Below are 24596 nucleotides of genomic sequence, written 5' to 3' on the forward strand. Positions count from 1 at the left end.
CCATGTTCCCCCAGACAGCGCTTTTGCTGTTGACGTGTTCAAATAATGAATCTCTTATGTTTATTTTTTTTTGTCCCCTCAGAGCAAGGCCGTGTTTCTAGTTGTTTTGCCGGGATGCTGGGTAATCCAGTCAGTCTCGCGCCACAGCCGAGAACAGATGGAGTACCGCTGATTCTACAGCTGCCAGGGAAACGGGTGAGTCTTCCGAAACGGAGCGAGGGATGCTAAAGCAGACGGAGGGCAAAAGTGGACCAAGGTCAGGGTGAAACACGCAGAACTCTGAGTAAAAGCATCATACTAACAAATGCCTACAGGAAGTGAATCTGTTTGAATAGATTTGCAGCTTTTTGAATATATAAATTGAGGTGAGTTGATTTGTTCCCAAAGTTTGTGCAATAGCACTTCAAAGCAATTTCCATTCATTATTGGTTTGAAATTGAACAGAAGCACCAACAAAAGGATCGGATTTCTCATTTTCGATCCGTTTTCTTCTAATTTAATAGCGTAATTACAGAACAATGCCGTCAAATTACCTTTTGAAGAGAGTCTAATCATGCATTTCTTCTCTGATTTCAGAAAAAGAAGCATCTTCTGATGAATCCAAAGAAATTGCTCCTACATTGTCTTTCTCAGGCGCTGAAATGGAACGTTTGTGTGTGATTCTTCTGCTTGTAAGTAAAACTTTTATAGCCAGCGCGCAATTCAATGGGTTCAACTGCGATGCCAACTTTCACAGCCGCTTCCCCGGTGAGTGAGGTCTTTCTGTTTTTTTTTTTTTGTGCGAGCTTTAATCAGTGACATGTAATTAATTATATCTCATTCTCTCTCAAAAGCTGAGCGGGACATCAGCGTGTATTGTGGAGTGCAGACCATTACGCTGAAGATTAATTTTTGCCCGGTGCTTTTCTCTGGCTACACCGACACTGACCTGGCACTGAACGGGCGTCACGGTGATGCCCACTGCCGAGGGTTCATCAACAACAACACGTTCCCAACTGTTGTGCTCTTCAGCATCAGTCTCAGCACGTTGGAGGCTTGCGGAAACGCACTGGTGGTAAGAAACCACCTGTTTTCACAATTTTCAACGACCTACAATCATTAGCATATCCCTAAAGGACCTAGAACTTTCCTTTCAGGTTCACTCATTTGTAGGAAAACACATTTGTTACAGTAAAACAGCTTGTGTTTGGAGAGACAGTATTCTCTCAATGACAGTTATAAATGAAGAACATCTGTGGTGAGGTGGATTTATCTTTGGTTTGGTGACGGCATTGATGAAAAGGCTGAGGATTATGGAGGTGAATGTACATTCGTTTCAGGAATAGCAATCACAGTTTAGTGCCACTGTGTCTGTAGGTCTCAACAGCTCAGGGGCCCAACGCATATGGGAATCTTTCCCTGGTTCAGATTGGGAATATAGCCGGATACATCGACACTCCGGATCCCCCAACGGTCATCAGCTATCTACCAGGACTGCTTTACAAATTCAGTTGTAGTTACCCACTGGAATACCTGGTCAACAACACACAGCTTGCTTCGTAAGTCGGCTTCATCACTGTAGAATGACGATATATATTCAGTACTGCATTTCAAAACCAATGCATTATTCTGTCCTTGTTAAAAAACAATTCATGCTAAATTATTCACAATATTTTGGGGAAAGATAAAAAGGTAACAAATTGCATGTTGTAAAATATTTAGCACGTATTGTTCAGATTTAATGGGCTGAATTGTGAGGCATAATTAAATTAGAATGCACTAGAACATGTTGAACAACCTAATGCAGGGTTGATTGCAAGGACATCAGGCAGTAAATCAGGAAAAACTATTACACAAGTTTTCCTTTCAGACTTAACTGGCCTGCAAACTATATTTATTATGTTTTAATAGATTCTTTTGTTCGAAGGTCAGCTGCGGCGATATCAGTGAAGGACAGCAATGGCACTTTTGTGAGCACGTTGAATTTACTTCTATACAATGTGAGTACATGTAGAACATCAGTATCATTTTTAATTAAGCCATACATAGAGATTTATCTACGTCTTTTGCACTGTGCTCAATACCTAAACTAAATATTGTTATTCTGTTTTTGATCATTATTGAAATGTCCATGTCTGATATGGCTCAATTTAGTTTTCTCTTATTTCTATAGTAGAGACTTCCAAAGTTTTTTCTTAAATGGTTTATAATATATATATATATATATATATATATATATATATAGGGTTGTTTGAACCCAAATTTGGGTAAAATATTGACAAACCCAAATGTTGGGTTAAAAATACAATAAAAAATTGTACAGTTGAAAGTGAAAGTTTTAAGTTGGGTTAGAATTTGAAATTACATTTTATTTAACCCAACATTTGGGTTTGTCCATATTTTACCCAAATTTGGGTTCAAACAACCCAGCATTGTTTAGAGTGTATATATATGAAGAGTTCAGATGCAAAAGCCTCTAAATGCCATTTGAAATGTTCTTCTTTAATTATGATTTTTATTAAGCTTGTATATTTAAGTTCAGTAATTTCACTTCAATGGCAATGATAATTACCTATTAATTGTTATTTAAGTGAAATTACTGAACTTAAATATACAAGTTTGATAAAAATCATCATTAAAGAAGAAAATTTCAAATGGCATTTAGAGGCTTTTGCATCTGAACTCTTCATATATATATATATATATATAAACTGCTATATATACAATAAATAATGATACATTTAAATAAATATTATATTGTTTATATATTCCTATACACCGTATAAGAAAAAACTTCGGAAGTCTCTACTATAGAAATGAGCGAAATATAACCAAAAAAACCCTCAATTGACACATTGTAACTGTGATTTATATATATATATATATATATATATACAATATATATATATATAATGCATGTGTGTGGTGTATGTTTTGTTTTATTTCTTACTTCTATATTTTTGTAGCAAATTATTTAGTCATTTTTCAGCAAACATGTGTGGGATCCTAACCTGTGGTGTTCACTGTTTAAGGACTCCACATACATCCAGCATCTTGCCATCCCAATGTCTGGACTGACTTTGAAGACACGAGTGTTCGCCGCCGTAAAAGCAACCAACCTAGACAGGAGGTAAACTACAGTTAAATGTAGAAGAGTATCTTGCAGAGGCCCAACATACTAAAACATAATGTAGATAGATACTGCATAATGAACAATCTGATGGAGGTCAAATGTAAATTGAGACAGACACACGGTCTTTGGACTTTCATTTGCATTGTTTGAGCACTTCCCTAAATGACCTCCTCTCTTATATCAGATAGATCCAGAACTAGTTTACGCAATTAAAGGAAGAATGCTGAGTGACTCAATGCCGGCCTTGTTTAGGGCCAGGGAAGGGCGCCACTAAAATGAATAGGAAAGATTATTGTAGGTCCCGAGTACAGATAAGACAAATGACTTCTATATGAAACAACAGTGGTTTGGTCGTATAGGGCGGTTACCTATTCAAGCATCCATGTTTTAGAGACTGATTCACGCATGTCACTCTCCACAGGTGGAACGTTCTGATGGACTACTGTTACACGACCCCCTCTGGGAATCCTAATGATGAACTCCGATATGACCTTTTCTTTGGGTAATTCCATGTTTTCTTCAGATATGTGGGTGTATATAAGCAGAGCTGAAGCTGAATGCTAAGTGTATCTTGTCTCTGGTCCAGCAGATGCGATAAGGACCCGCAGACAACAGTGTTTGAGAACGGGAAGAGCCAAATGGGCCGCTTCTCTTTTGAGGTGTTCCGCTTTGTCAAGCACAAGAACCAGAAAATGTCCACTGTGTTTCTGCACTGCGTCACCAAGCTGTGTCGCTCTGACGATTGCCCCCTGCTCTTGCCTGTAAGTATGGCTGCTTTAGGTGAAACGTGCCAACATGTCTGGGTCATACTTCACCTTAAAACCTGAAGAAATTAATCAAAGAAAATGACTTTCAAAATGTTTGAAAAAATTTTTTGTTTTAAATTGTGACAATATTTTCATTATTTTTTAAATTACCTATTTATTTATATAAATTATTTATTTATTTGGGGAGTTTTTAATTTTTTTGGAGTTTCTTATGCTCATTAAGGCTGTCAAAAATACAGTAAAACAGCAAAATTGTGACATATTGTTACAATTAAAAAAAAATCCCTTTTCAATTTTAATCTTTTTTTAAAAAAAATGTAATGTATTCCTGTTATGGCAAAGCTGAATTTTCAGCATCCATTACTTGAGTTTTTAATTTTTTGTAATTTTTTTTTGTTGAGTTTATTATGCTCATCAAGGCTGACAAAAATACAGTAAAACAGCATTATTGTAAAATATTGTTACAATTAAAAAAATCTGTTTTCTATTTTAATCTTCTTCTTTTTTAAAATGTAATGTATTCCTGTTATGGCAAAGCTGAATTTTCAGCAGCCATTACTCCAGCCTTACATGTGTCACAATATCCTTCAGAAGTAAATATAGAAAACACAAACAAATTGTTTCACATTTTTTTTCATGTGAAAATAAATTTAAACTGGTAATTATATATGCGTCATGCAGGCTTTAATTTATGCTGCGAATATAATGAGAGTCACCAGTGAAAATAAAGGGAATTACAAAAACAGCTCGGTTAAAGTAATTAGAATTTGAAAGGAAAACATTAAGTAAATTGGTTATTAATAATAGGCTTAATTTCCTTTTTTTAATATAACTTTGTTTAATATAAAAGCAAAGAAACTTCAAGTTGGAACTGTGATTATTTTTCACTCGCAAATATTTGCATCCTGACAGATATGCGGTAAGAGGAAGAAAAGGGACACTTCGGAAAGAACCGGTGTGGCCTCTGACAACGCAGTCATGACCGCTGGACCCATCATCACCAGAAGTGGTACGATATGAACTATAATGTAGTGTTTTAGTATCTCACAGGTATGATTCCCAGAGAAACTGCTAAAAAGTCAACTTTGAGTACACTGTAAGTTATTGTATTTCAACTCTCAAAGTGATCCTGTTATGTATACACTCTAAACAATGCTGGGTTGTTTGAACCCAAATTTGGGTAAAATATGGACAAACCCAAATGTTAAGTTACAAATGTAATTTCAAATTTTACCCCAACTTCAACTTTCACTTTCAACTGTACATTTTTTATTTGCATTTTTACCCAACATTTGGGTTTGTCCACATTTGACCCATATTTGTCCATAGATGAAACAACCCAGCATTTTTGAGACATTATTTATCACTTTAAATTAGTCTTTGGGAATTAATGTGCCATCTCACTAAAACAATTCTCCTCTGTCCACAGATGAAACTCCCACCAATAATTCCCAACTAGGTAAGACTTCCTTTTCCCTCCACTTTAGCTCTTTTAAAAGGAGGCTAAATCCTTCTATCTCAGAGCTGTAGCATTTCTGATGGAGGATAAAAGCACGCTTACTCCCTCCTGAAAATATAGAGGAATGTTTTTTTCCTCAAAGGATGTCACGGCTTAAAACCATGACCGAAATAACGATGAGTTGGAGGGCTTCCAACAGTGAGAAGTTAATAGAGGGTAGAAGCAGGTGGTGTTATCAAGAAATGAACAAGAGAATTGAAAGAGAGTGCAGGATAAGTATTTGAACGGTGGGCTTCATATTGTTTGAAGTCTTACTAACACTGTGTGTGTGTGTGCTTTTGTGTGTGTGTTTCAGCACAGTTGAACGGACCTCCATTCAAAATGAATTCAGTGACGAGTGCCTTAATTTCTGCCATTGCAATCCTTGGCGTTATGAGCATGTGTTTCTTCATTTTGTCTCTGTCACTGCTGAGGGGGAAATGGACGCCACCAACACCTCTGTCAGGAACACACAACCCAGCGTTCAGCTAAACATACACACGGGTGTTCAGTCAGCTAAAAAATACAACAATACCTGTGTGCGGAGCCTTTCGGTTTTACACCATCATGCCATACAGGGAAATAGTATCATAATACCACTATACACAGCCTTTAGCTACACACAGTTTCCCTTTTTTGGGTTACAAAGCATCAATACAGCGATTCTCGTTCCTGTAACTTTACATAACACACAATCCTAAATCATTAGAGGCGGAATTTGAAATGATTCTCACACACAAATAAAAAGGAACGCACTTAAAAGGTGCACTCAGTATTTTTTTCCCCTCATTACACAGAAAAAAAGTCATTTTGGCAAAATCATGTATACACAAATGTATACATACGTAGCTCAAACTAATTTAGGGGTTGCCATGTTGAGATCACAGTACCAGCTGAATAGGCTACTACTGACTTTATCTCGGTGACGTCTCTATTATTGGACAATTTTGTTAATGCATTAGAATGGCATTGGTAACTACAATAGTATTGATAGTGAAAACATTTGATTTTTGTGTAAATCTGCATCCACAATACTAGGTATCAGTATAAATCTAAAAAGATTTGCTCATAAGCAACAACCACCAAGCCTAATTTTAGGTCCAATGAATAATTGTGTCATTGTTTTGACCACAATATCTTATCCAACACAACTACTTTATCTCATCGTTGATGCAAGTGGCACTACATTTAAAACTGTCCGCTTTTACGATCAGATTTCTCTTTCAGGCTGATTACTGCACTCTAAAAAATGCTGGGTCGTTTCAACACAAATTTGGGTCAAATATGGATTAACCCAAATGTTGGGTTAAAAATGCAATTAAAAAAATATACAGTTAAAAAGTGAAAGTTGGGTTAAAATTTTAACCCAACTTGAAAACAAACGAGATGCTGCTGACGAACAGCGGTCTTTCGATTCGGCTTTGGCTGCGACTCTGGAGGACTTGGAGTTAAGAGAACGTCACTTAAGTCATTCTTAAAAAAGGAAGATGTGTTTGGAGTTTTGACGACCATATACGGCAAAAGTTTAATACATAAACTAGCTCCGCTAGTGGGAAAACGCATGGGACTCACTCAGCCACAGCCGTTCGTTGCTCTGGTTGGTTAGTGCAATAGAGTGCTGAAGTGATGACGTCAACTTTGTAGGACAACTCGGATCTAGCAGCGCATGGGTTCCCTCGATCGAAAAGCTATGCATTTTCCCCATAGACTTTTGGAAAATCGCAAAAAATAAGATAAGACCCTTACACGTTTTGTCTATCAAGATAATCTTTACAAGTTAATCCAAAATTTATACATTTTGAAACCTATATAAAGTTTTTTTAAAACACAAGCAGACACAATAAAGTTTAAAAAACCCACAAGCAGGTTATAACTGGTGTGTTCTATGTTATAGATCAAAACGTGAAAATATTTAGAGGGTTTGTTTCAGGCGATTTAGCAAAAACCCATTAAAAAATCCCATAGACTTTAGAGCGAGGGAACCGGGAGTGCTAAAATGCTAACTCACTTCCGCGTTTTGCCCTACAGAGTGACGTCGTAACTTCGGCACACTATTCTATTGCATGCAGAGGGAAATTGAAAGACAAACTTTTATCCCACCTCTCGGATTGAGGTATCTTGATTGTAACATCTTGATGTAGGTCTGGCTTGCCAGGCTAGGGTTTGCCCATATTTTACCCAAATTTGGGTTAAAACAACCTAGTATTGTTTAGAGTGTGTCATAGCGGAGCGGCAGTTTAAAGGGATAGTTCACCCAAAAATGAAAATTCTGTCATCATTTACTCACCCTCAAGTTGTTCCAAATTCAATTTCTTTCTTCTGCTGAACACAAAAGAATATATTTCGAAGAAAATGGTAACCAAACCAGACATTTTGTTGGTAACCAAACCAATAGAAGTCAACTGTTTAGTTACCCATATTCTTCAAAATATATTTTTGTTCAGTAAAAGAAAGAAATTCATAAGGGTTTAGAACAACTCGTGGGTGAATAAATAATGACAGAATTTTCATTTTTGGGTGAAATTTTTCATTTTTGATCTCTTTAACCACAATCTTGGTTAGCAAGCTAGTCAGTGTTTATTACAAATGAACTGAGCACATCCACTTTAATGTCCAAGTGCTCATAGTCTGCATTCATTCATGCACTCGTGTAAAATATATATAAAAAAATCAAGACAGAATCTTAATTTTTGGGTGAAATATTCAATTTTTTTTTACACGCTTTATTTAATTACACTTGTAAATTAACTTATCAACAGAGCAGCGAACTGTTTTATACAAGTATTTAATTTGAAATGTCAATTGATCCCGATCTGTTGGTGCAGTGTAACTTAATGTTAATACCTCAGCCCCTCGCTTCATTATTGCAGGGTTTAAGATCAGTTACATGAAGAACATAAGCTGAGGTATCTAGACCTGCCGAACACATATTTCTAGTTCAGTGAAAATATTAGAGGCTATAGGATGGAATGTGAGGAGTCCATTCATCACGATGGCACAAAGGATCATGGGACACCAGTGATTCCAAGTGCATGACTAATTAGTTTGAGAGAAAGACCATAGGGAACAAATTTAATTAAGTCGAACAGCAACCTAAATCACTATGCTATGTGATTGAGGTGGATGTGAAGACTGTTTAAGATATTTTTAGTTTTAATTAATTGTATTTGTGTTTACTCATTAGTATGCATATGTCTCTGTGATACCCGCTGAACAATAATGAGTCTTAGCAGGTAGTTTCACATACTCTAATTTTCAGTGTTAGTTATTCTTTTTTTTTTTTTTAAGATATTTGAATGGAATTTATGTCCAAGATAATTTAATTAAATGTAACAACCCATGTTATTATCCCCCCAAAGACACATTTGTATTACTTAGGTCTTTCTTTCCTAGTTTTTTTTTTTTTTTAACAATAAAGTAAATTCAGATGTGCTTTGAATATTTAGTTTGGTGATTTTGCAGTAATAATTACAAAACAGACAGGGATCACAATCAATTAATCAGTTCTATTGTATTTAGTGCTGTCATGTTGAAGAAAGCAAGCTTTTAAAGCTGTGTGAGCGTAATCATCATGAAGCCAGATAAACAAAGAGCCTATATTCAGACTTTTGAAGACTTCCAGTTTTATTAGCTTTGACTGGAAAATATTAATGGGATTTTGGCATAATGCATGAATGGCCCAATTAATTGTGAAGAAATCAAAGGTACAGAATGGCAGGAATGAGACATCATGGATCATCTGGATATGAAAAACAAATAATCCATTACAGGATAATTCCCCCGGTCCTGAGCTGCAGTGTAAAGGCAGAAGCTGTCAGCAAACAATATACATATTTTTGACATATTTTACCAATACCATGGTGATCATTCAGGTACCATAATTTATATATATAAAAGTAATGATAGCTCCGTATGAAACCATCACTGTACCATATTACCGCCAATGTGCTTTATATAAGCCTATTATTGTATTTGTGTCAATGCTGGTTTCCATAGTGATATACAAGGAAGCCCTTCTTAAATAAAAATCCACTTTTGATCCTGACGAGAATATCCTCATCTGCCATAAAGGGTTGAGTGTCAGCGTAGGGATAGAATGGATTATGGAAGGATTAGCTCTTTTGATTTAAGTGAGAGCACAATGATATTATTAAATAAATATGAATCTATCACATTTTTTGATAAATGTTATTATTACATATAAAATTGTGTATGTATAAAAACGATATTTTATACATAAACTTCAGTCTTCAGCGTCACATCATTCTGAATTCATTCTAATGTGCTGATTTGGTGCTCAAGAAACATTGTATTATCAATTGTGATACTATGGAAACCATGATACATTTTTTCAGATTTGAATTTTTTGAACAGTCTTTATTTGTAATAGAAATCTTTTGTAACATTATGACTTTATTTTCACTTTTGATCAATTTAATGCATTCTTGCTGAATAAAAGCATTAATAAAAAAAGTCTTACTCACACCAAACTTTTGTAGCAGTATGTATTGTATTTATTGCAATTATAGGCCTATTGTGTTATATTCTAAAGGCTACAAATTAAAATTTTGCCAATTAAAAGTTAAAAAGTCTCCAATATCCCAAAACAAAGGCCCTGTAGCCCTATGGCAGTAAATGAGAATTATGATCAAATATATTACTGTCATTCAACCTATGATTTGACCCTATAGCAGTGAAAGTTACCAGATCTGGCATCATATTTACAAGTGGATGCCGATAAGAAATCTGTTTTGAAGAAGATCTCATACTTCTGGCATCTGACGCAGGCTTAAGCTATATTAAACCCATGTGATTCTCCACAGATTTATCTGGATCTATGGCTCATTGCACAGAGAAAGAAAAGAAAAGTGCTGAAACAAAGTGCTTAGTTTGCAGCTTAAAGCAGAGCCCTCTCATTACAGAATAATCCACTGACCTTACACCACTTAACAGTGTTTACACGCAGTGGCTGTCTTTCTTTTGGACCTGTTGATATATGTGATAACAGATTTAGTCTACTGGGACAAGTAAGGACTGAGCCGTAGGTTATGTGATTCTTTCTGGCATGTCAGACTTGAAGGAAAGCATGACATACTGTTGGTGGAATAAGAATAGTTGGTGTAAAAGTGTTAAGTGACTAATAAGCATTAATTGGGAACATGTTGTATTTTGTCAAGATTGATGGTATTATTTGTATTTTGTCAAGCATTGGATCAACCAAAGTGACTCAGGACTAAATTGAGATATTACTGTCAAAACAAACCCTGGAGTGCACTGAGATGCTTAATGAATGTTGTCCTCACCCTTGCAATTATGTTGTCTGATTTCTTATCTATTTAATTGTTTATCCAATAATGCCCAGTGGGCTTACTTTATGAAACATGGGCAGAATTAATTTGTGTAAACAGTTGTTGCAACAGTTTTGTTGAGGTATACCTGCATAAAAATATAAAAATACATATTGTAAATATAAAAATTCAAATATGCGTATTGTAAGTATAGACAGACGGATGAAGATAGATGAGAGACAGACAGACGGACGGACAGACGGACGGATATGTTCTGTAAGTATAGATAGATAGATGGATAAATGGATGGATGGATATGTTCTGTAAGTATAGATGGATGGATACATATGTTCTGTAATTATAGATAGATAAATAGATAGATAGATTTTTTAATAAATAATAGCAACACAAATTGTAATATATCTTTTATGTAATATATCTAGTTTTGAGAATTTCAATTCTGATCTGAGAAATGTACCATATCTACTAAGAAAAACTGTAATATAATATTCAATATTTCAATGGATATGTCAAGAGTACAGTTTCCTTTAACATTTCGCCGAAATCAAATAACAATGCCTAAAACTGTCATATCGGGAAACCCTTGTCCAAAGAAAACAATGTTACCATGGAAACAGATAATCCATGAATAACAGAAGTAAACAAACAACAACAAATAACTCAGCTGTCTGTCCATTTTGGGTTTTTTTCCATTAAGAGTCAAATGCTTAGACTTACATTGCTAAATCACAGGATTTTGCATTATAATCCTTATTTATTGTGTTTCTAGGATTACCTTTGGATCGATATAAGAGATACCTGACATTTCGTACAGTGTCAAAAGAGCCATCGCCGTATTGTCTCCACCCCCTGGGGCAGGACACTTACTCTATGAGGTCTTATATTGACATGCCAAGGGTATCCATGTTTAGGTAAAGTAGACATAGAAACCAGGCCATTGTCAACTGCATGTCTTTGAAGGCCCACCATGTGTAGAGTTTCAGCAAGTCCCCTCAGGCAGTCGACTCTGGGACTTTACTCACAAAAGGGCTGGTTCTGAACAGTGGACACACCAAACTTCTCTGACCTTATTTCATCCAATCCCATCCCACAAAGGAAAGTGCTCTATAAAAAGACTCTCAATTCCCAAGAAGATCCCACAGGCAGAGGATACCAAAGCCAACCGCAAACATGATACAAGGTGCGTACGTGTCCCAGGACGTGTAACTGTGGGATATGCGCTGAGCTCTTGGATGTACCAATGGTGACTAACTGATTTTGAATATAGTGTTATTTTCTTCTATGAACAGGTTCACATTCAGGAAACAACAGGAGTTATATTCTCCTCAACATTTTCCTCGTCCTCCTAGCTACAAAGTTCGACAAAACCTTTCAGTTAACACAGAGCGAATGTGGAGCAGATTACAGACATCCAGGTATAGTATTGATTTGAAATTCTGATGAACAAAAAAACATTTGTTTATTCGATTTAAATGTTTTTTTGTGTGCCTCAAGTAAGACTTTGTCAGTTTTTCTACAACTGATCCGGTCGTTCTTGTCACGATAGAGTACACAGACATCTCGGTGGAATGTGGAACGGAATACATCAGTCTGGCCATCATGTTCTGTCCTGTTCAATACACTGGCTACAACGAATCAGATTTGATCCTCAACAATGTCATAAATAACCCAGATTGCATGGGGACCATCGACACTACCGTCTCACCTCCAGTGGCCCGATTCAGGTTCCCGCTTAACTCAACCAATGCCTGTGGCAGCAATTTTATCGTGAGTAATACACTGACAGAGACAGACAGACAGAGAGATAGATAGATAGACAGACAGAAAGACAGGCAGACAGAAAGATAGACAGACAGAAAGATAGATAGACATAGGGCTGGGCGATAAATCGATTTTATCGATTAACTCGAATTTGTAGTTTGCGCCGATTTGCGAAGATTTTTTTGAATGAAAATCGGTTTTCTCTTTAACCGCCGACGCGGCCATCTGGACTCCCGTAGTTCCGACCGCGCTCAGCGCTTGCTATGATAGAGATACACCAACAACATGGCAAACGAACAAGACCGCGGCAGCAGAAGCACACCCGCCGAAAACATTTACAGGCTGAATCTGCAGGGCCGCCAACTCTCACAAATCCACCGTGAGAGACACAATTGTCACTTTTTACACTCTCTCATGCACACATCCATTTTCTCACACAGACAAACATCACGAAGCAAAGAGCAAGAGGACACTGACACCAACAGACAGAGCAGGTTGCTATTGATATGAGACAATAGTTGCTGTTGCTATTTATTACGAAATTCAAACAATAAACACCGTTTTGGCGCTTGTAAATGTGACGTGATCACGTGAAAGATCACTAACAGATCTCAGTTCAAGCGGCACGTGAACCGGTCCTCTGTAACTCTTTACTGCTAACTTACCGAAATAAAAACGATCGATCAGTGTTTTTCAACCACGGAAAGATGTCCATAAAACTGCTGGAGAAGTTGGAGAACAACATGTGTCACGTAACGTTACATTTATCCCAGACTCAGGAATGCCTTTTAATGACCCATAGTACGCATGTTAATTGGACTTAAAATAATTGCTATAGAGAGGAGCATTTTGCTAAATATGATAACTATATAACACATTTATTATATTTGACCTATATCATTAAAATATTATAACGTTGTTTGTTATTATAAAAAACACATTATGTTTAATTTGAGTTAGTTTTAACCTTTAATAATACCAGCTGACAGGTCTCTCTGTATGTTTACAGCAATAGGTAATTTATTTTTGGAGAACAATTAACATAACACATTAACGTATCTACCGTACCTAATATTTATCCAAAGGAATTGATATTGAATTAATATCAGAATCAAATCTTTGAAATTGTGAAATTTGTGTTAAGCAATAATAAAAACAGTAGCATACAGTCTTTGTACCATGTAAACATTGTGTTTATGGTTAATAAACCTAATACAATTATGTTTAGTTACCAAATAATTTGACAATCACAATAAACTTATTGTGATGCAAGTTTTTTGGGGTTTTTTTACAATCCCAATCCACCCATTTCATGTTATCTTACATTTACACTTTTTACAATGACAGGGCCTGCCCTTGTCTTTTTGGCTTATTGTTTCTGATTGCACTTTAATCCAGATAATATCACAGAAGGGAATATCAAAGCAAAATAAAGTTAAAACTTGTTTTGAACAATTTCTTTGTCATCTGCAGATTGATTTTAAGTAGGGACAGAAAAAAATCAATTTAAATCGTAAATCGGATTTTTTGTGCAAAAATCTGGGATTTTTTTTGAAAAGATGAAAAGTACTGATGAATAGCTAAACGGACGGACGGACGGACGGACAGACAGATAGATAGACAGAAAGGTAGATAGACAGAAAGACAGATGGTTGGAAAGATAGATGAAAAGTACTGATGAATAGCTAGATGGACGGACGGACGGACGGACAGACAGATAGATAGAAAGATAGACAGATAGATAGATGGTTAGAAAGATATATGAAAAGTACTGATGAATAGCTAGACGGACGGATGGACGGACAGACAGACAGATAGATAGAGATAGATTCATTTTTAACTTTTCTCCGCAGACATATCAGAGTGCTGGGACAGGCATATTCTCAGATTTCTCCAACATTGAGACGGTCAACGTCAGTGGAGTTGTAAAGTCGAGGGACATCACAACAGGCACCGTGACGTATAATGCAGAGCTGAAGTACTACTACTCGTGCTCCTATCCTCTCGAGTACTTGATCAACAACACTCAAGTGGATGTGTAAGCACTCATTTCCTCTCACACTACTGCAAACCAAGTGCAAGATCTGTTTACCTGGGATAAAAGAACAAAACTCACTGGGGAATAAGAGTCTTGGTGTAATATCACTCTAACAACACAAAATCCAATTCCAATCCATCCATGTTGTTATTGTCGTCAAGGGACAGGGAGACAATATCAAATTCACAATAGAGAAACACTATGACACATAGACAGATGTCTAGTCTGTTGAGTAATTGTAAGCTGTTTCAAGTAAGCTTTAACCTTGTTCTGTCTTCTCAAAGGGCGTCCTCCTCGATTGCAGTCAAAGACAACAATGGCAGTTTCATCAGCACTATGAGGCTCAGACTCTTCAGTGTATGTCAGTCCTTAAACTGGACCTTCATGCATCCATAGATTAGATCAGCTATAAGCAAAGGCTAATATCAAATATTTATTTATCTGAATTTATTTTGTTTCATTTCTCAGGACGTAAACTACACCCAGCCTCTCCACATGCCTCCCATTGGTATTGAACTGAGGACAAATGTGTTTGTGCAAGTGGAGGCCACCAACTTGACCTCCCAGTAAGACATGTTTCATTGAGTATCATCCTGGCAGTAAATCGAGCAGTTTTGTGTTGAAGTTGACCATTATTATGTCCTTCACAGGTACTTTTTGCTGCTGGACAGATGCTTTGCCTCCACTTCCATTGCACCCACCACCAAAAACTACTTCAACCTCTTCGTGCCGTAAGTTTAATCATAAAACTAGTATTTTTATTATTATTATATAATAATTTATATATTTTTAATAAATTGTTTTTATGTACAAACTACAATCATATTGTAGTACCCTAAGCCTATAGATAAGGCAATATGAATTATCAAATTTGAAGTGCAATAAAACTGAAAGTATTGATTGACTCATCAAATAAATCCAATACAAAATGTAACCCAAACTACAAACATAATGCAGTATAATTCGGTGATTTCACGCAGCCGTTATTTTGAAATCGAAAGCGAGGCTCCGGTGGGAAGTAAACCAGGAGAATTGCAGGAGAGTTGTGAATGCGTTGGCGTATTGTTTTGTTTAAGGTAAAAATTAGTTATTCTAATAATGTACATCTCTCATACTTTTACGGAAGTGTATTGCATTCACTTGAAGAAAAAAAATCGACTTAACGAGTTAATTATCTCAGAATTACAAGATACATTTTTACGGAAAAATGTTTTTGCTCTGTGTTTTTCTGAATTAATGACTTGATTATCTAAAAAATGATGAGTAACTCATTCATTCATAAAAACAGATTGAAAAAAAAAATGTTTTCCATTAAAAATGATCTTGTTATTCTGATAATTAACTCGTTAATTCAGAAAAACAGAGCAAAAACTTTTTTTTCCGTGAAAAATTATCTCGGAATTCTGAGATAATTCACTCGTTAATTCAGAAAAACAAAGCAAAAACATTTTCCGTGAAAAATTCTCTCATAATTCTGAGATAATTCACTCGTTAATTCAGAAAAACAGAGCAAAAACTTTTTTCATGAAAAATAATCTCATAATTCTGAGATAATTAACTCCGTAATTCAGAAAAACTGAGTAAAATGCGATACGCTTCTGTATACTTTAGACTATATACAGTGAAATTAATTTATAAATAATATGTATATATTTTTTACATACAATTCAGAAAGTAAAAAAAGAACCAGGAACAAACTATATACATATCCTATATTGGATATTAACATTATTGTTGTTAATCTTTACTTTCGGGGTTCTTCTCACCGGAGCCTCACTTTCGATTTCAAAATGGCGGCTGCATGAAATCAGCGTATTGATGTATGTTAACCCTTGAACATGTTTTGTGGCTGTATGGGGGTGTCAAATACCTTAGTTGTACTTAGACCTATACTATGGTACTGGAGAGGGAGGGATGCACAATATATATCGGCCACCATATCAGGATCGGCTGATATATGTTATGGTATGAAAATTTGGCCGATATATTAAACTTGATAAATAATTTATTATATCCTTCAGCTGAGAAACTTCAGATGCGCACTGTTCGCCATGATTGTTTTGAATTGCTTGAAAAATGATTGGAATCTCTACAAAAAAGTGGGAAAGGCAACATGCATCACAAGTCTGTAAAATAATCTACATAAAACTGTATGTCATTATAATTGTGTGCTTGGGACATGGTTTTACATGTTGAGGCTTTTGTTTTTGTAATCAGGCTCTTAAAAATTATTTCATATCGGTGCATCCCTATTACTGGACAATTACTAGTCATATATAATGCTGTGTGTACATGGTGCAATGCTATTGTGTTGTTTTGGACATGTACTATGACTGTACCATGTACAAAAGCCATGTTTGTAATGATAAAATCTGTCTGCAAGTGTTTGGAGGGCCTGAGACAGAATAATTAGTTTGATGATTTGCCTGATTAGTTGTGAAATGGATCGGCTGACTAAAATGCTGGTGAACGGGGAGATGCAGCTTGCTCGGTTCTCGTTCCCTGCCTTCCGCTTCACAGAGCAGCAGAACCAGACAGTGTCGACGTACTATCTACACTGCATCACAAGACTGTGTGAAATATCAACCTGCGCTGCATTTAGGGTAAACCCATACACACATAAAACATAAACTCCCCATTAACATAATTTCTTCTTAAGGGATACTTCAGGATTCAGCATTAAGCTTGTATTAGTAGAAAACCTGTTGTATTTTTGAATTACCATGTTTTCCACTCTCATATACCCCTGAGACGAGAGATTTATGTATTTTTTTTATCAGGAAAAAATCTTAGCAATGTTCATAGCAATGTTATGCAGATTTAACATTGCTAAGAAAATTCCCGCTCCTCCATGGGAGATACGAGACCGGTGCGTCTCACAGGTGTCGCTCATCGTTAATCACACCACCGGCCTCGCGCCATTCTCCTGCGGCCCACACTCGTCCCGCTCGCCACAGTAAACATAATGAATGGCGACTGTTGAACGCAAAAGCCGAATCCCTGACATTTTAGGCGATCTCGAAACACATTTTCGGGCAGACTAATCATGGAGACTCACTAGTAGCCTATACTTGTTGTTGTTGGGAGTTGTTGTCTTTCATCCATTTCGTCTTTCAATACATTTTCTGGCTTTTCTCAGTTTAGAAAGCTCCAAATTCAAAAATAATTCACATTTCTTCTTCATAAATGACCCATTTTTTTAAATACACATTCATATTTCCAGAGGTGAAGTATCCATTTAAATGAGCCTTTTAGAAATTAAGTCTAACCAGAAAAGAAGGACCTACTGGCTTGGTCTGGATCATATTGTTTGCATTATGCTGTATCATATGTTAGTGTCACTATACAGTGGTTTTGCCAAGCTTTGCTTTTTTTGTGGGGGCATTTGAACACACACACACACACAGTTCACTTACCCAGACAAGTATTGGACCGGACACTTTTTGGACTAACCAGGATCTATGGCTCTTTCCACAGCAATGTCGCAAACGAAAAAGGAGAGACGTTGCTCCCATCAGTCCTTCAAATGGAGTCTCAGAGAGCACTACCATCACGTCACCAGCCATCGTCATACGTGCAGAGAACGGTAAGTCCCTTTGAAAACAAAATGAATCATTAATGTAACACTATGAGTTTTAAGTTTCCTACATTGCTTTCTGAGAAACTAATTCCATTCTGTTTATTTCATTTCAGTGATGGCAACAAAAGAGGAAGGTGAGCATTAACTGTTTGATATGTAATGTAATATTTGGCCAGTGTTGGAGAGTTTTAGTGAATCAATTTGTTCAGATAAATCATGTGAATGAACCAGATAAAAAAAAGAAACGTATGTGAGGCAGATCTTTATATAGATGAATGTACAGTAACCACTGCTGTCTATCACTGTTTTTTTTTTTTATTTGGCCATAGAAACACTGTTATGAATAAATGAATTTACTATAAATAATAATACTAAGATTATATATTTTGAATATAAATTCAAATTGCTCCCTTAAATAGTTTTAAAATGTCCTTCAAAAGTTTGGAGTCAGTAGGGTTTTTAAAATGAGTCTCTATAAGTCTAACTTATTTGATCAAAAATACGGTAATGTTGTGTTATTGTTCTATTTTATTATATTTTAAAATGTTTTAATATGAAATGTATTTAATTACTCCAGTCTTCAGTGTCACATGATCATTCTAATATGCTGATTTGATGTTTAAGAAACATATGAAGAGTTCAGATGCAAAAGCCTCTAAATGCCATTTGAAATTTTCTTTTTTAATGATGATTTTTATCAAACTTGTATATTTAAGTTCAGTAATTTCACGTAAATAACAATTAATAGGTAATTATCATTGCCATTTAAGTGAAATTACTGAACTTTAATATACAAGTTTGATAAAAATCATCATTAAAGAAGAAAAGGCATTTAGAGGCTTTTGCATCTGAACTCTTCATATATTATTACCAATGTTGAAAACAGTTGTGCTGCTTAATATTTATGTGTTAACTGGCTTCTTTGATGAATAGAAATAAAAATACACCATTAATTTGAAATAGAAATATTTTATAACATTTATAAATGTCCTGAATTGCTGAACAAAAGTAGGGATTTCTTTAAAAATAAACTCTAAACTTTTGAAGTTCCACTAAAAATGCTTTAGGTTGTAGGCCAAACCCAAACATTGGGTTATAAATGTAATTAAACATATTTGTCCATATTTGACCCAAAGTTGGGTTGAAAGAACACAGTATTTTTTAGAGTGTAACAACTTTTTGCTTTTAGCTTTGTCAATCTGACCTCATGTCTTTGCATCTCAGATGTGTCATTCAGTACGAAAAAACCAGTGGACTCCTCGGTGGGTCTCGGCGTAGCTGTGGGCATCCTGGCATTCGCTTGCATCATGGTTGTGGGAATGGGAGCACTTTTCTACAAAAGACACTGGCACAATGCAACTTCAAAAATAGTCCGGTGAGCTGAGATGCCCTGCTCCAAGAGATGATCTCCCACCGCTGGAGGGCTGAGGAGAGCTCAACATTGAACTATTAATTTCTTGGTGAATAATCATAGCATAATGTGGTTTAGAGGAGCAACTGTGCACTACATCAGCTTTACACATGGAACTTACGTTTAAGTGTAGGTATCTTGGGATACAATAAGAAAAGTCTGTAAGAACAGAACACAAGGGTTTTACATGTATTTTGAATTATGCATTGGATTGTGCTGTGTTTTAGGATTGAAGGAAATGTATGTAAACTTAACATCTACTGTCTTGGCAGAAAATTGCCAGTGCCTAATCCGTTTTTCTACTATTTTTGTTTGTCTTACAGTGTACATATTAAAGCACAACCAAAACAGAGCTCTAATCCTTAGCTTATAGATAAGGCAATATGAATTATCTGTGATTTCGTGTTTTCGAATTGAACTGCATTCACTGTAAAATCCAATTTTTAAACCTTACTTAAAAAAGCATGCAAATCGATTGTCTTGGGAAAAAAAAAACGAGTAAAGTGAAAGAGGAATAGTCTGTAGTACTAACAAGTGTCTGTCTAGTATTGTACACTTACAAGAGAGTTGTAGTAACTTAAAACAAATTTGTATAGTATAATTGATACTTTACTTTAGATGTACTTTTCTTAGTATAGACTACTCAGAATTACTATTTTTAACAACTAAATAATTTCAAGTAAAATATACTTAGTGATTATTCCTAACTACTAATTTATACTAGTTGTGTTAACTCTGATGTTTTCTGCATAGAACTTGGAATTACTGAGTTTACTTTACTTCAAAAGCAATTCAGTTTACTTGTCAAAACCATGCAAACCGATTGCCTTAAAAATAACAAGTAAGCTTTACTCTAAACGTGCTTATAAACCTTACTTAACTTGCTTAAAAACCTTGCTTAACTTGTTTATAAACCTTGCTTAACTTGCTTATAAATGGGCTGACAATTTAAAAAAGTGCTTAGTTTTCTATCAATTAATCTATTTCCACTTTAATAAACAAATCAACTGCCAAACATCACTCATTTGATTACGATTACATTCTAACTCATCAGGAGATTTTTTTTAGAGATTGTAGTTTTGGTGGGAGTTTGCTCTGTCCCAAACCAAGCATCACTTTTTGAATAAAATTAAGAGTGTTTTTCATGTCTTTTGGGTAGTCCAAATTCAAAGCATAAGACGCAAATGGCCTGAGGCAGGTTCTGCAAGTTATCCATTATGATACCTCTCTCCAGAATAATTGCAGTAGACACTGGGCAAAGGTATAGCTTATTTGGAGAAAGAGCTTCTTCATCCATGACAGTCAGCAGCCCAACTGATGCGTGTGCCCAGGCTTCATCAACATCACATACCTGAATGAAACCAAACAATAAAAATATAACAACAGGGAAATGTGCCAAGGCATGATTCATTTTCAGTTATCTGACCTGCCTTTAATACATGTCCAATTAAGTATTTATCATTATATTCTTTGTTTTATCCCCGACTCTTAAATATTCAATGGTATATTAATTAAATTGTATGAGAATTGAACAGAACTAGGAGATAACATCACTGTTTATACAAATTATGGTCTTTACAATGATGTGATGAAGTCAACACTGAACTAATGAGTTGTAATATTACACCATTTTCTTTGGAGAAAAGTTTGCATCACGGAATCATTTTTGTGGTGAAAAGTTTGGAATTTTTTTTTGTCATTTTGTCAAAAATTTTAATACTTATTTTAATACTGTTTGATTTTAATACTTAAATTATGAAAAGTTTTGGTAACTAGTAGAGTTTTTGGTAAAAAAAAAAAATCTTTCAGTGGAGCACAGAAGTTCAATTAATGCAAATATTTTTTTTTGGGGAGAAGTAACCCTTTCAAAAATTATTTCAATGAGAACTTACATAGCAAGTGTTGTAGAAATTGCTGGCATCATCTCCAAGCAGGATAGGTAATCCCTGGAGCACAAGAGTGTGCATTGCTGTCACATCTGCTTGATTCTAGAAGTAGATAAAAAAGATCAAGTTAAAGATCATGAAACAGTAAAGGTTGTATCAGCAATTTCAGGCCCAAAAAAGGCCCAAACATAAATTATCACATTCATCTAATCTCCTAACGATCCTCTAGCTGCCCGCCCCATTAGCAGGCCGTCAAAAAAAAAAAACCCTAAAACTAAAAAAAAAAAAAAAAACGTGTCTCTGTAGGCAGCCTAGGATCTGAGAACAGCAGACACTTTCTCCGGCTCTGGAACAGCAGACACTTTCTCCGGCTCTGAAACAGCAGACACTTGCTCCAGCTCTGGAACAGCAGACACTTGCTCCGGCTCTGGAACAGCAGACACTTTCTCCGGCTCTGGAACAGCAGACACTTGCTCCGGCTCTGGAACAGCAGACACTTTCTCCGGCTCTGGAACAGCAGACACTTGCTCCGGCTCCAGCTCTGGAACAGCAGACACTTGCTCCGGCTCCAGCTCTGGAACAGCAGACACTTTCTCTGGCTCTGAAAGAGCAGACACTTGCTCTGGCTCTGGAACAGCAGACACTTGCTCCGGCTCTGTAACAGCAGATACTTTCTCCGGCTCTGGAACAGCAGACACTTGCTCCAGCTATTGAACAGCAGACACTTTCTCCGGCTCCGGAACAGCTAACACCGGCTCCTGTAACAGTAGACGCTGGCTCCGGCTCTGGAACAGCAGACAGAGCGCGAGAGGCGGTTTGCTATCTAAAGGGAGAGCTAGACGCGAGCGCATGGTGTATTTTAGGGCGGGTAGCTCTCGTGTAGCAAAGAGCTAGAAGCGCGAACTGCAGACACTGGTTCAACACTGGAACAGAAGACACTGGTCCCGGCTCTGGAACAGCAGACACTGGCTCTGGCTCTGAAACAGCAGACACTGGCTCCGGCTCTGGAACAGCAGACACTGGCTCCTGTCACAGCAGACACTGACTCCTGTAACAGCAGACATTGGCTCCGGTAACAGCAGACACTGGCTCCTGTAACAGCAGACACTGGCTCTGGCTCTAGAACACCATACAATGGCTCCAACTCTGGAACAGTAGACACTGGCTCCGGCTCTGGAACAGCAGACACTTTCTCTTGTTCTGGAACAGCAGACAGAGCGCGAAAGGCGGTTTGCCGTCCAAAGGGAGAGCTAGACGCGAGCGCATGGTGTATTTAAGGACGGGTAGCTCTCATGTAGCAAAGAGCTAGACGCGCGAACAGCAGACACTGGCTCCGACTCTGGAACAGCAGACACTGGCTCCGGCTCTGGAACAGCAGACACTTGCTCCGGCTCTGGAACAGGGATGGAAATTAGCACCCGCCACCAGCCAAATGCGGGTGATTTTGTGTTGTGGCGGTTAAACTCACTTCACCTACCGGCCACTGTAGCGGTTAAATAAAAATAGCGTACTGTTTCACCCGGACAGCGGAAACTTTTAGAGGAGGCAGACCTTCAACACCCGCAAGCTTCTTCCGTCGAGGCTCGATGAGGGAAGAAAACGTGGGAGCGCGAGAGGCGGTTTGCCATCAAAAGGGAGAGCTAGCCGCAAGCGCATGGTGTATTTTAGGGCGGGTAGCTCTCGTGTAGCAAAGAAATAGCTACTTGAACAGCAGACACTGGCACCGACTCTGGAATAGCAGACACTGGCTCCGACTCTGGAACAGCAGACACTGGCTCCGGCTCTGAAACAGCAGACACGGGCTCTTGTAACAGCAGACACTGGCTCCGGCTCTGGAACAGCAGACACTGGCTCCGACTCTGGAACAGCAGACACTGGCTCCGGCTCTGGAACAGCAGACACTTGCTCCGGCTCTGGAACAGGGATGGAAATTAGCACCCGCCACCAGCCAAATGCGGGTGATTTTGTGTTGTGGCGGTTAAACTCACTTCACCTACCGGCCACTGTAGCGGTTAAATAAAAATAGCATACTGTTTCACCCGGACAGCGGAAACTTTTAGAGGAGGCAGACCTTCAACACCCGCAAGCTTCTTCCGTCGAGGCTCGATGAGGGAAGAAAACGTGGGAGCACGAGAGGCGGTTTGCCGTCAAAAGGGAGAGCTAGCCGCAAGCGCATGGTGTATTTTAGGGCGGGTAGCTCTCGTGTAGCAAAGAGATAGCTACTTGAACAGCAGACACTGGCTCCGACTCTGGAACGGCAGACACTGGCTCCGGCTCAGGAAAAGCAGACAGTGGCTCCGGCTCTGTAACAGCAGACAATGGCTCCGGCTCTGGAACGGCAGACACTGGCTCCGGCTCAGGAAAAGCAGACAGTGGTTCCGGCTCTGGAACAGCAGACACTGGCTCCAACTCTGGAACAGCAGACACTGGCTCCTGTAACAGCAGACACTGGCTCCGACTCTGGAACAGCAGACACTGGCTCCTGTAACAGCAGACACTGGCTCCTGTAACAGCAGACACGGGCTCCTGTAACAGTAGACATTGGCTCCGGCTCTGGAACAGCAGACACGGGCTCCTGTAACAGCAGACACTGGCTCCGACTCTGGAACAGCAGACACTGGCTCCTGTAACAGCAGACACGGGCTCCTGTAACAGTAGACACTGGCTCTGGCTCTGGAACAGTAGACACTGGCTCCGGCTCTGGAACAGCAGACACGGGCTCCTGTAACAGCAGACACTGGCTCCGACTCTGGAACAGCAGACACTGGCTCCTGTAACAGCAGACACTGGCTCCTGTAACAGCAGACACGGGCTCCTGTAACAGTAGACACTGGCTCTGGCTCTGGAACAGCAGACACTTGCTCCGGCTATGGAACAGGGATGGAAATTAGCACCTGCCACCAGCCAAATGCGGGTGATTTTGTGTTGTGGCGGTTAAACTCACTTCACCTACCGGCCACTGTACCGGTTAAATAAAAATAGCATACTGTTTCACCCGGACGGCGGACACTTTTAAAGGAGGCAGACCTTCAATATCCGCAAGCTTCTTCCGTCGAGGCTCGATGAGGGAAGAAAACATGGGAGCGCGAGAGGCGGTTTGCCGTCAAAAGGGAGAGCTAGCCGCAAGCACATGGTGTATTTTAAGGCGGGTAGCTCTCGTTTAGCAAAGAGAGATCTACTTGAACAGCAGACACTGCCTCCGGCTCTGGCTCTGAAACAGCAGACACTGGCTCC

The 24596-nt window shown here is 37.9% G+C and overlaps 2 protein-coding genes and 1 long non-coding RNA gene across 3 annotated transcripts; 2 read left to right on the forward strand and 1 right to left on the reverse strand.

Annotated features, from left to right (window-relative positions):
- Window positions 1-537: 537 nt before the first annotated feature.
- On the forward strand, window positions 538-7597 carry zpld1a (zona pellucida-like domain containing 1a). Its single transcript, XM_089126420.1, has 10 exons — window positions 538-747; window positions 834-1054; window positions 1357-1538; window positions 1907-1979; window positions 3012-3109; window positions 3534-3614; window positions 3699-3873; window positions 4792-4888; window positions 5309-5338; window positions 5694-7597. The coding sequence occupies exons 1-10, from the start codon at window positions 642-644 to the stop codon at window positions 5867-5869; spliced, it is 1239 nt and encodes a 412-aa protein (XP_088982546.1). The 5' UTR covers window positions 538-641; the 3' UTR covers window positions 5870-7597.
- Window positions 2991-23940, reverse strand: LOC120481928 (uncharacterized). The gene is made up of 4 exons (XR_016149575.1): window positions 21369-23940; window positions 19270-20827; window positions 17902-18079; window positions 2991-3098 (listed from the first exon to the last, which is right to left on the reverse strand). It is a non-coding gene; the product is annotated as an uncharacterized LOC120481928 (long non-coding RNA).
- LOC120481926 (zona pellucida-like domain-containing protein 1) lies at window positions 11857-19444 on the forward strand. The gene is made up of 11 exons (XM_039675824.2): window positions 11857-11866; window positions 11976-12101; window positions 12233-12453; window positions 14301-14485; window positions 14770-14842; window positions 14954-15051; window positions 15136-15216; window positions 16920-17088; window positions 17963-18071; window positions 18179-18199; window positions 19290-19444. Exons 1-11 carry the CDS (start codon window positions 11857-11859, stop codon window positions 19442-19444), a joined length of 1248 nt encoding a protein of 415 aa, XP_039531758.1.
- Window positions 23941-24596: the final 656 nt, after the last annotated feature.

Source organism: Pimephales promelas, chromosome 23 (genome assembly GCF_988280905.1).
Source record: "Pimephales promelas chromosome 23, fPimPro1.hap1.1, whole genome shotgun sequence".
In the NCBI taxonomy this organism is placed as follows: Eukaryota; Metazoa; Chordata; class Actinopteri; order Cypriniformes; family Leuciscidae; genus Pimephales; species Pimephales promelas.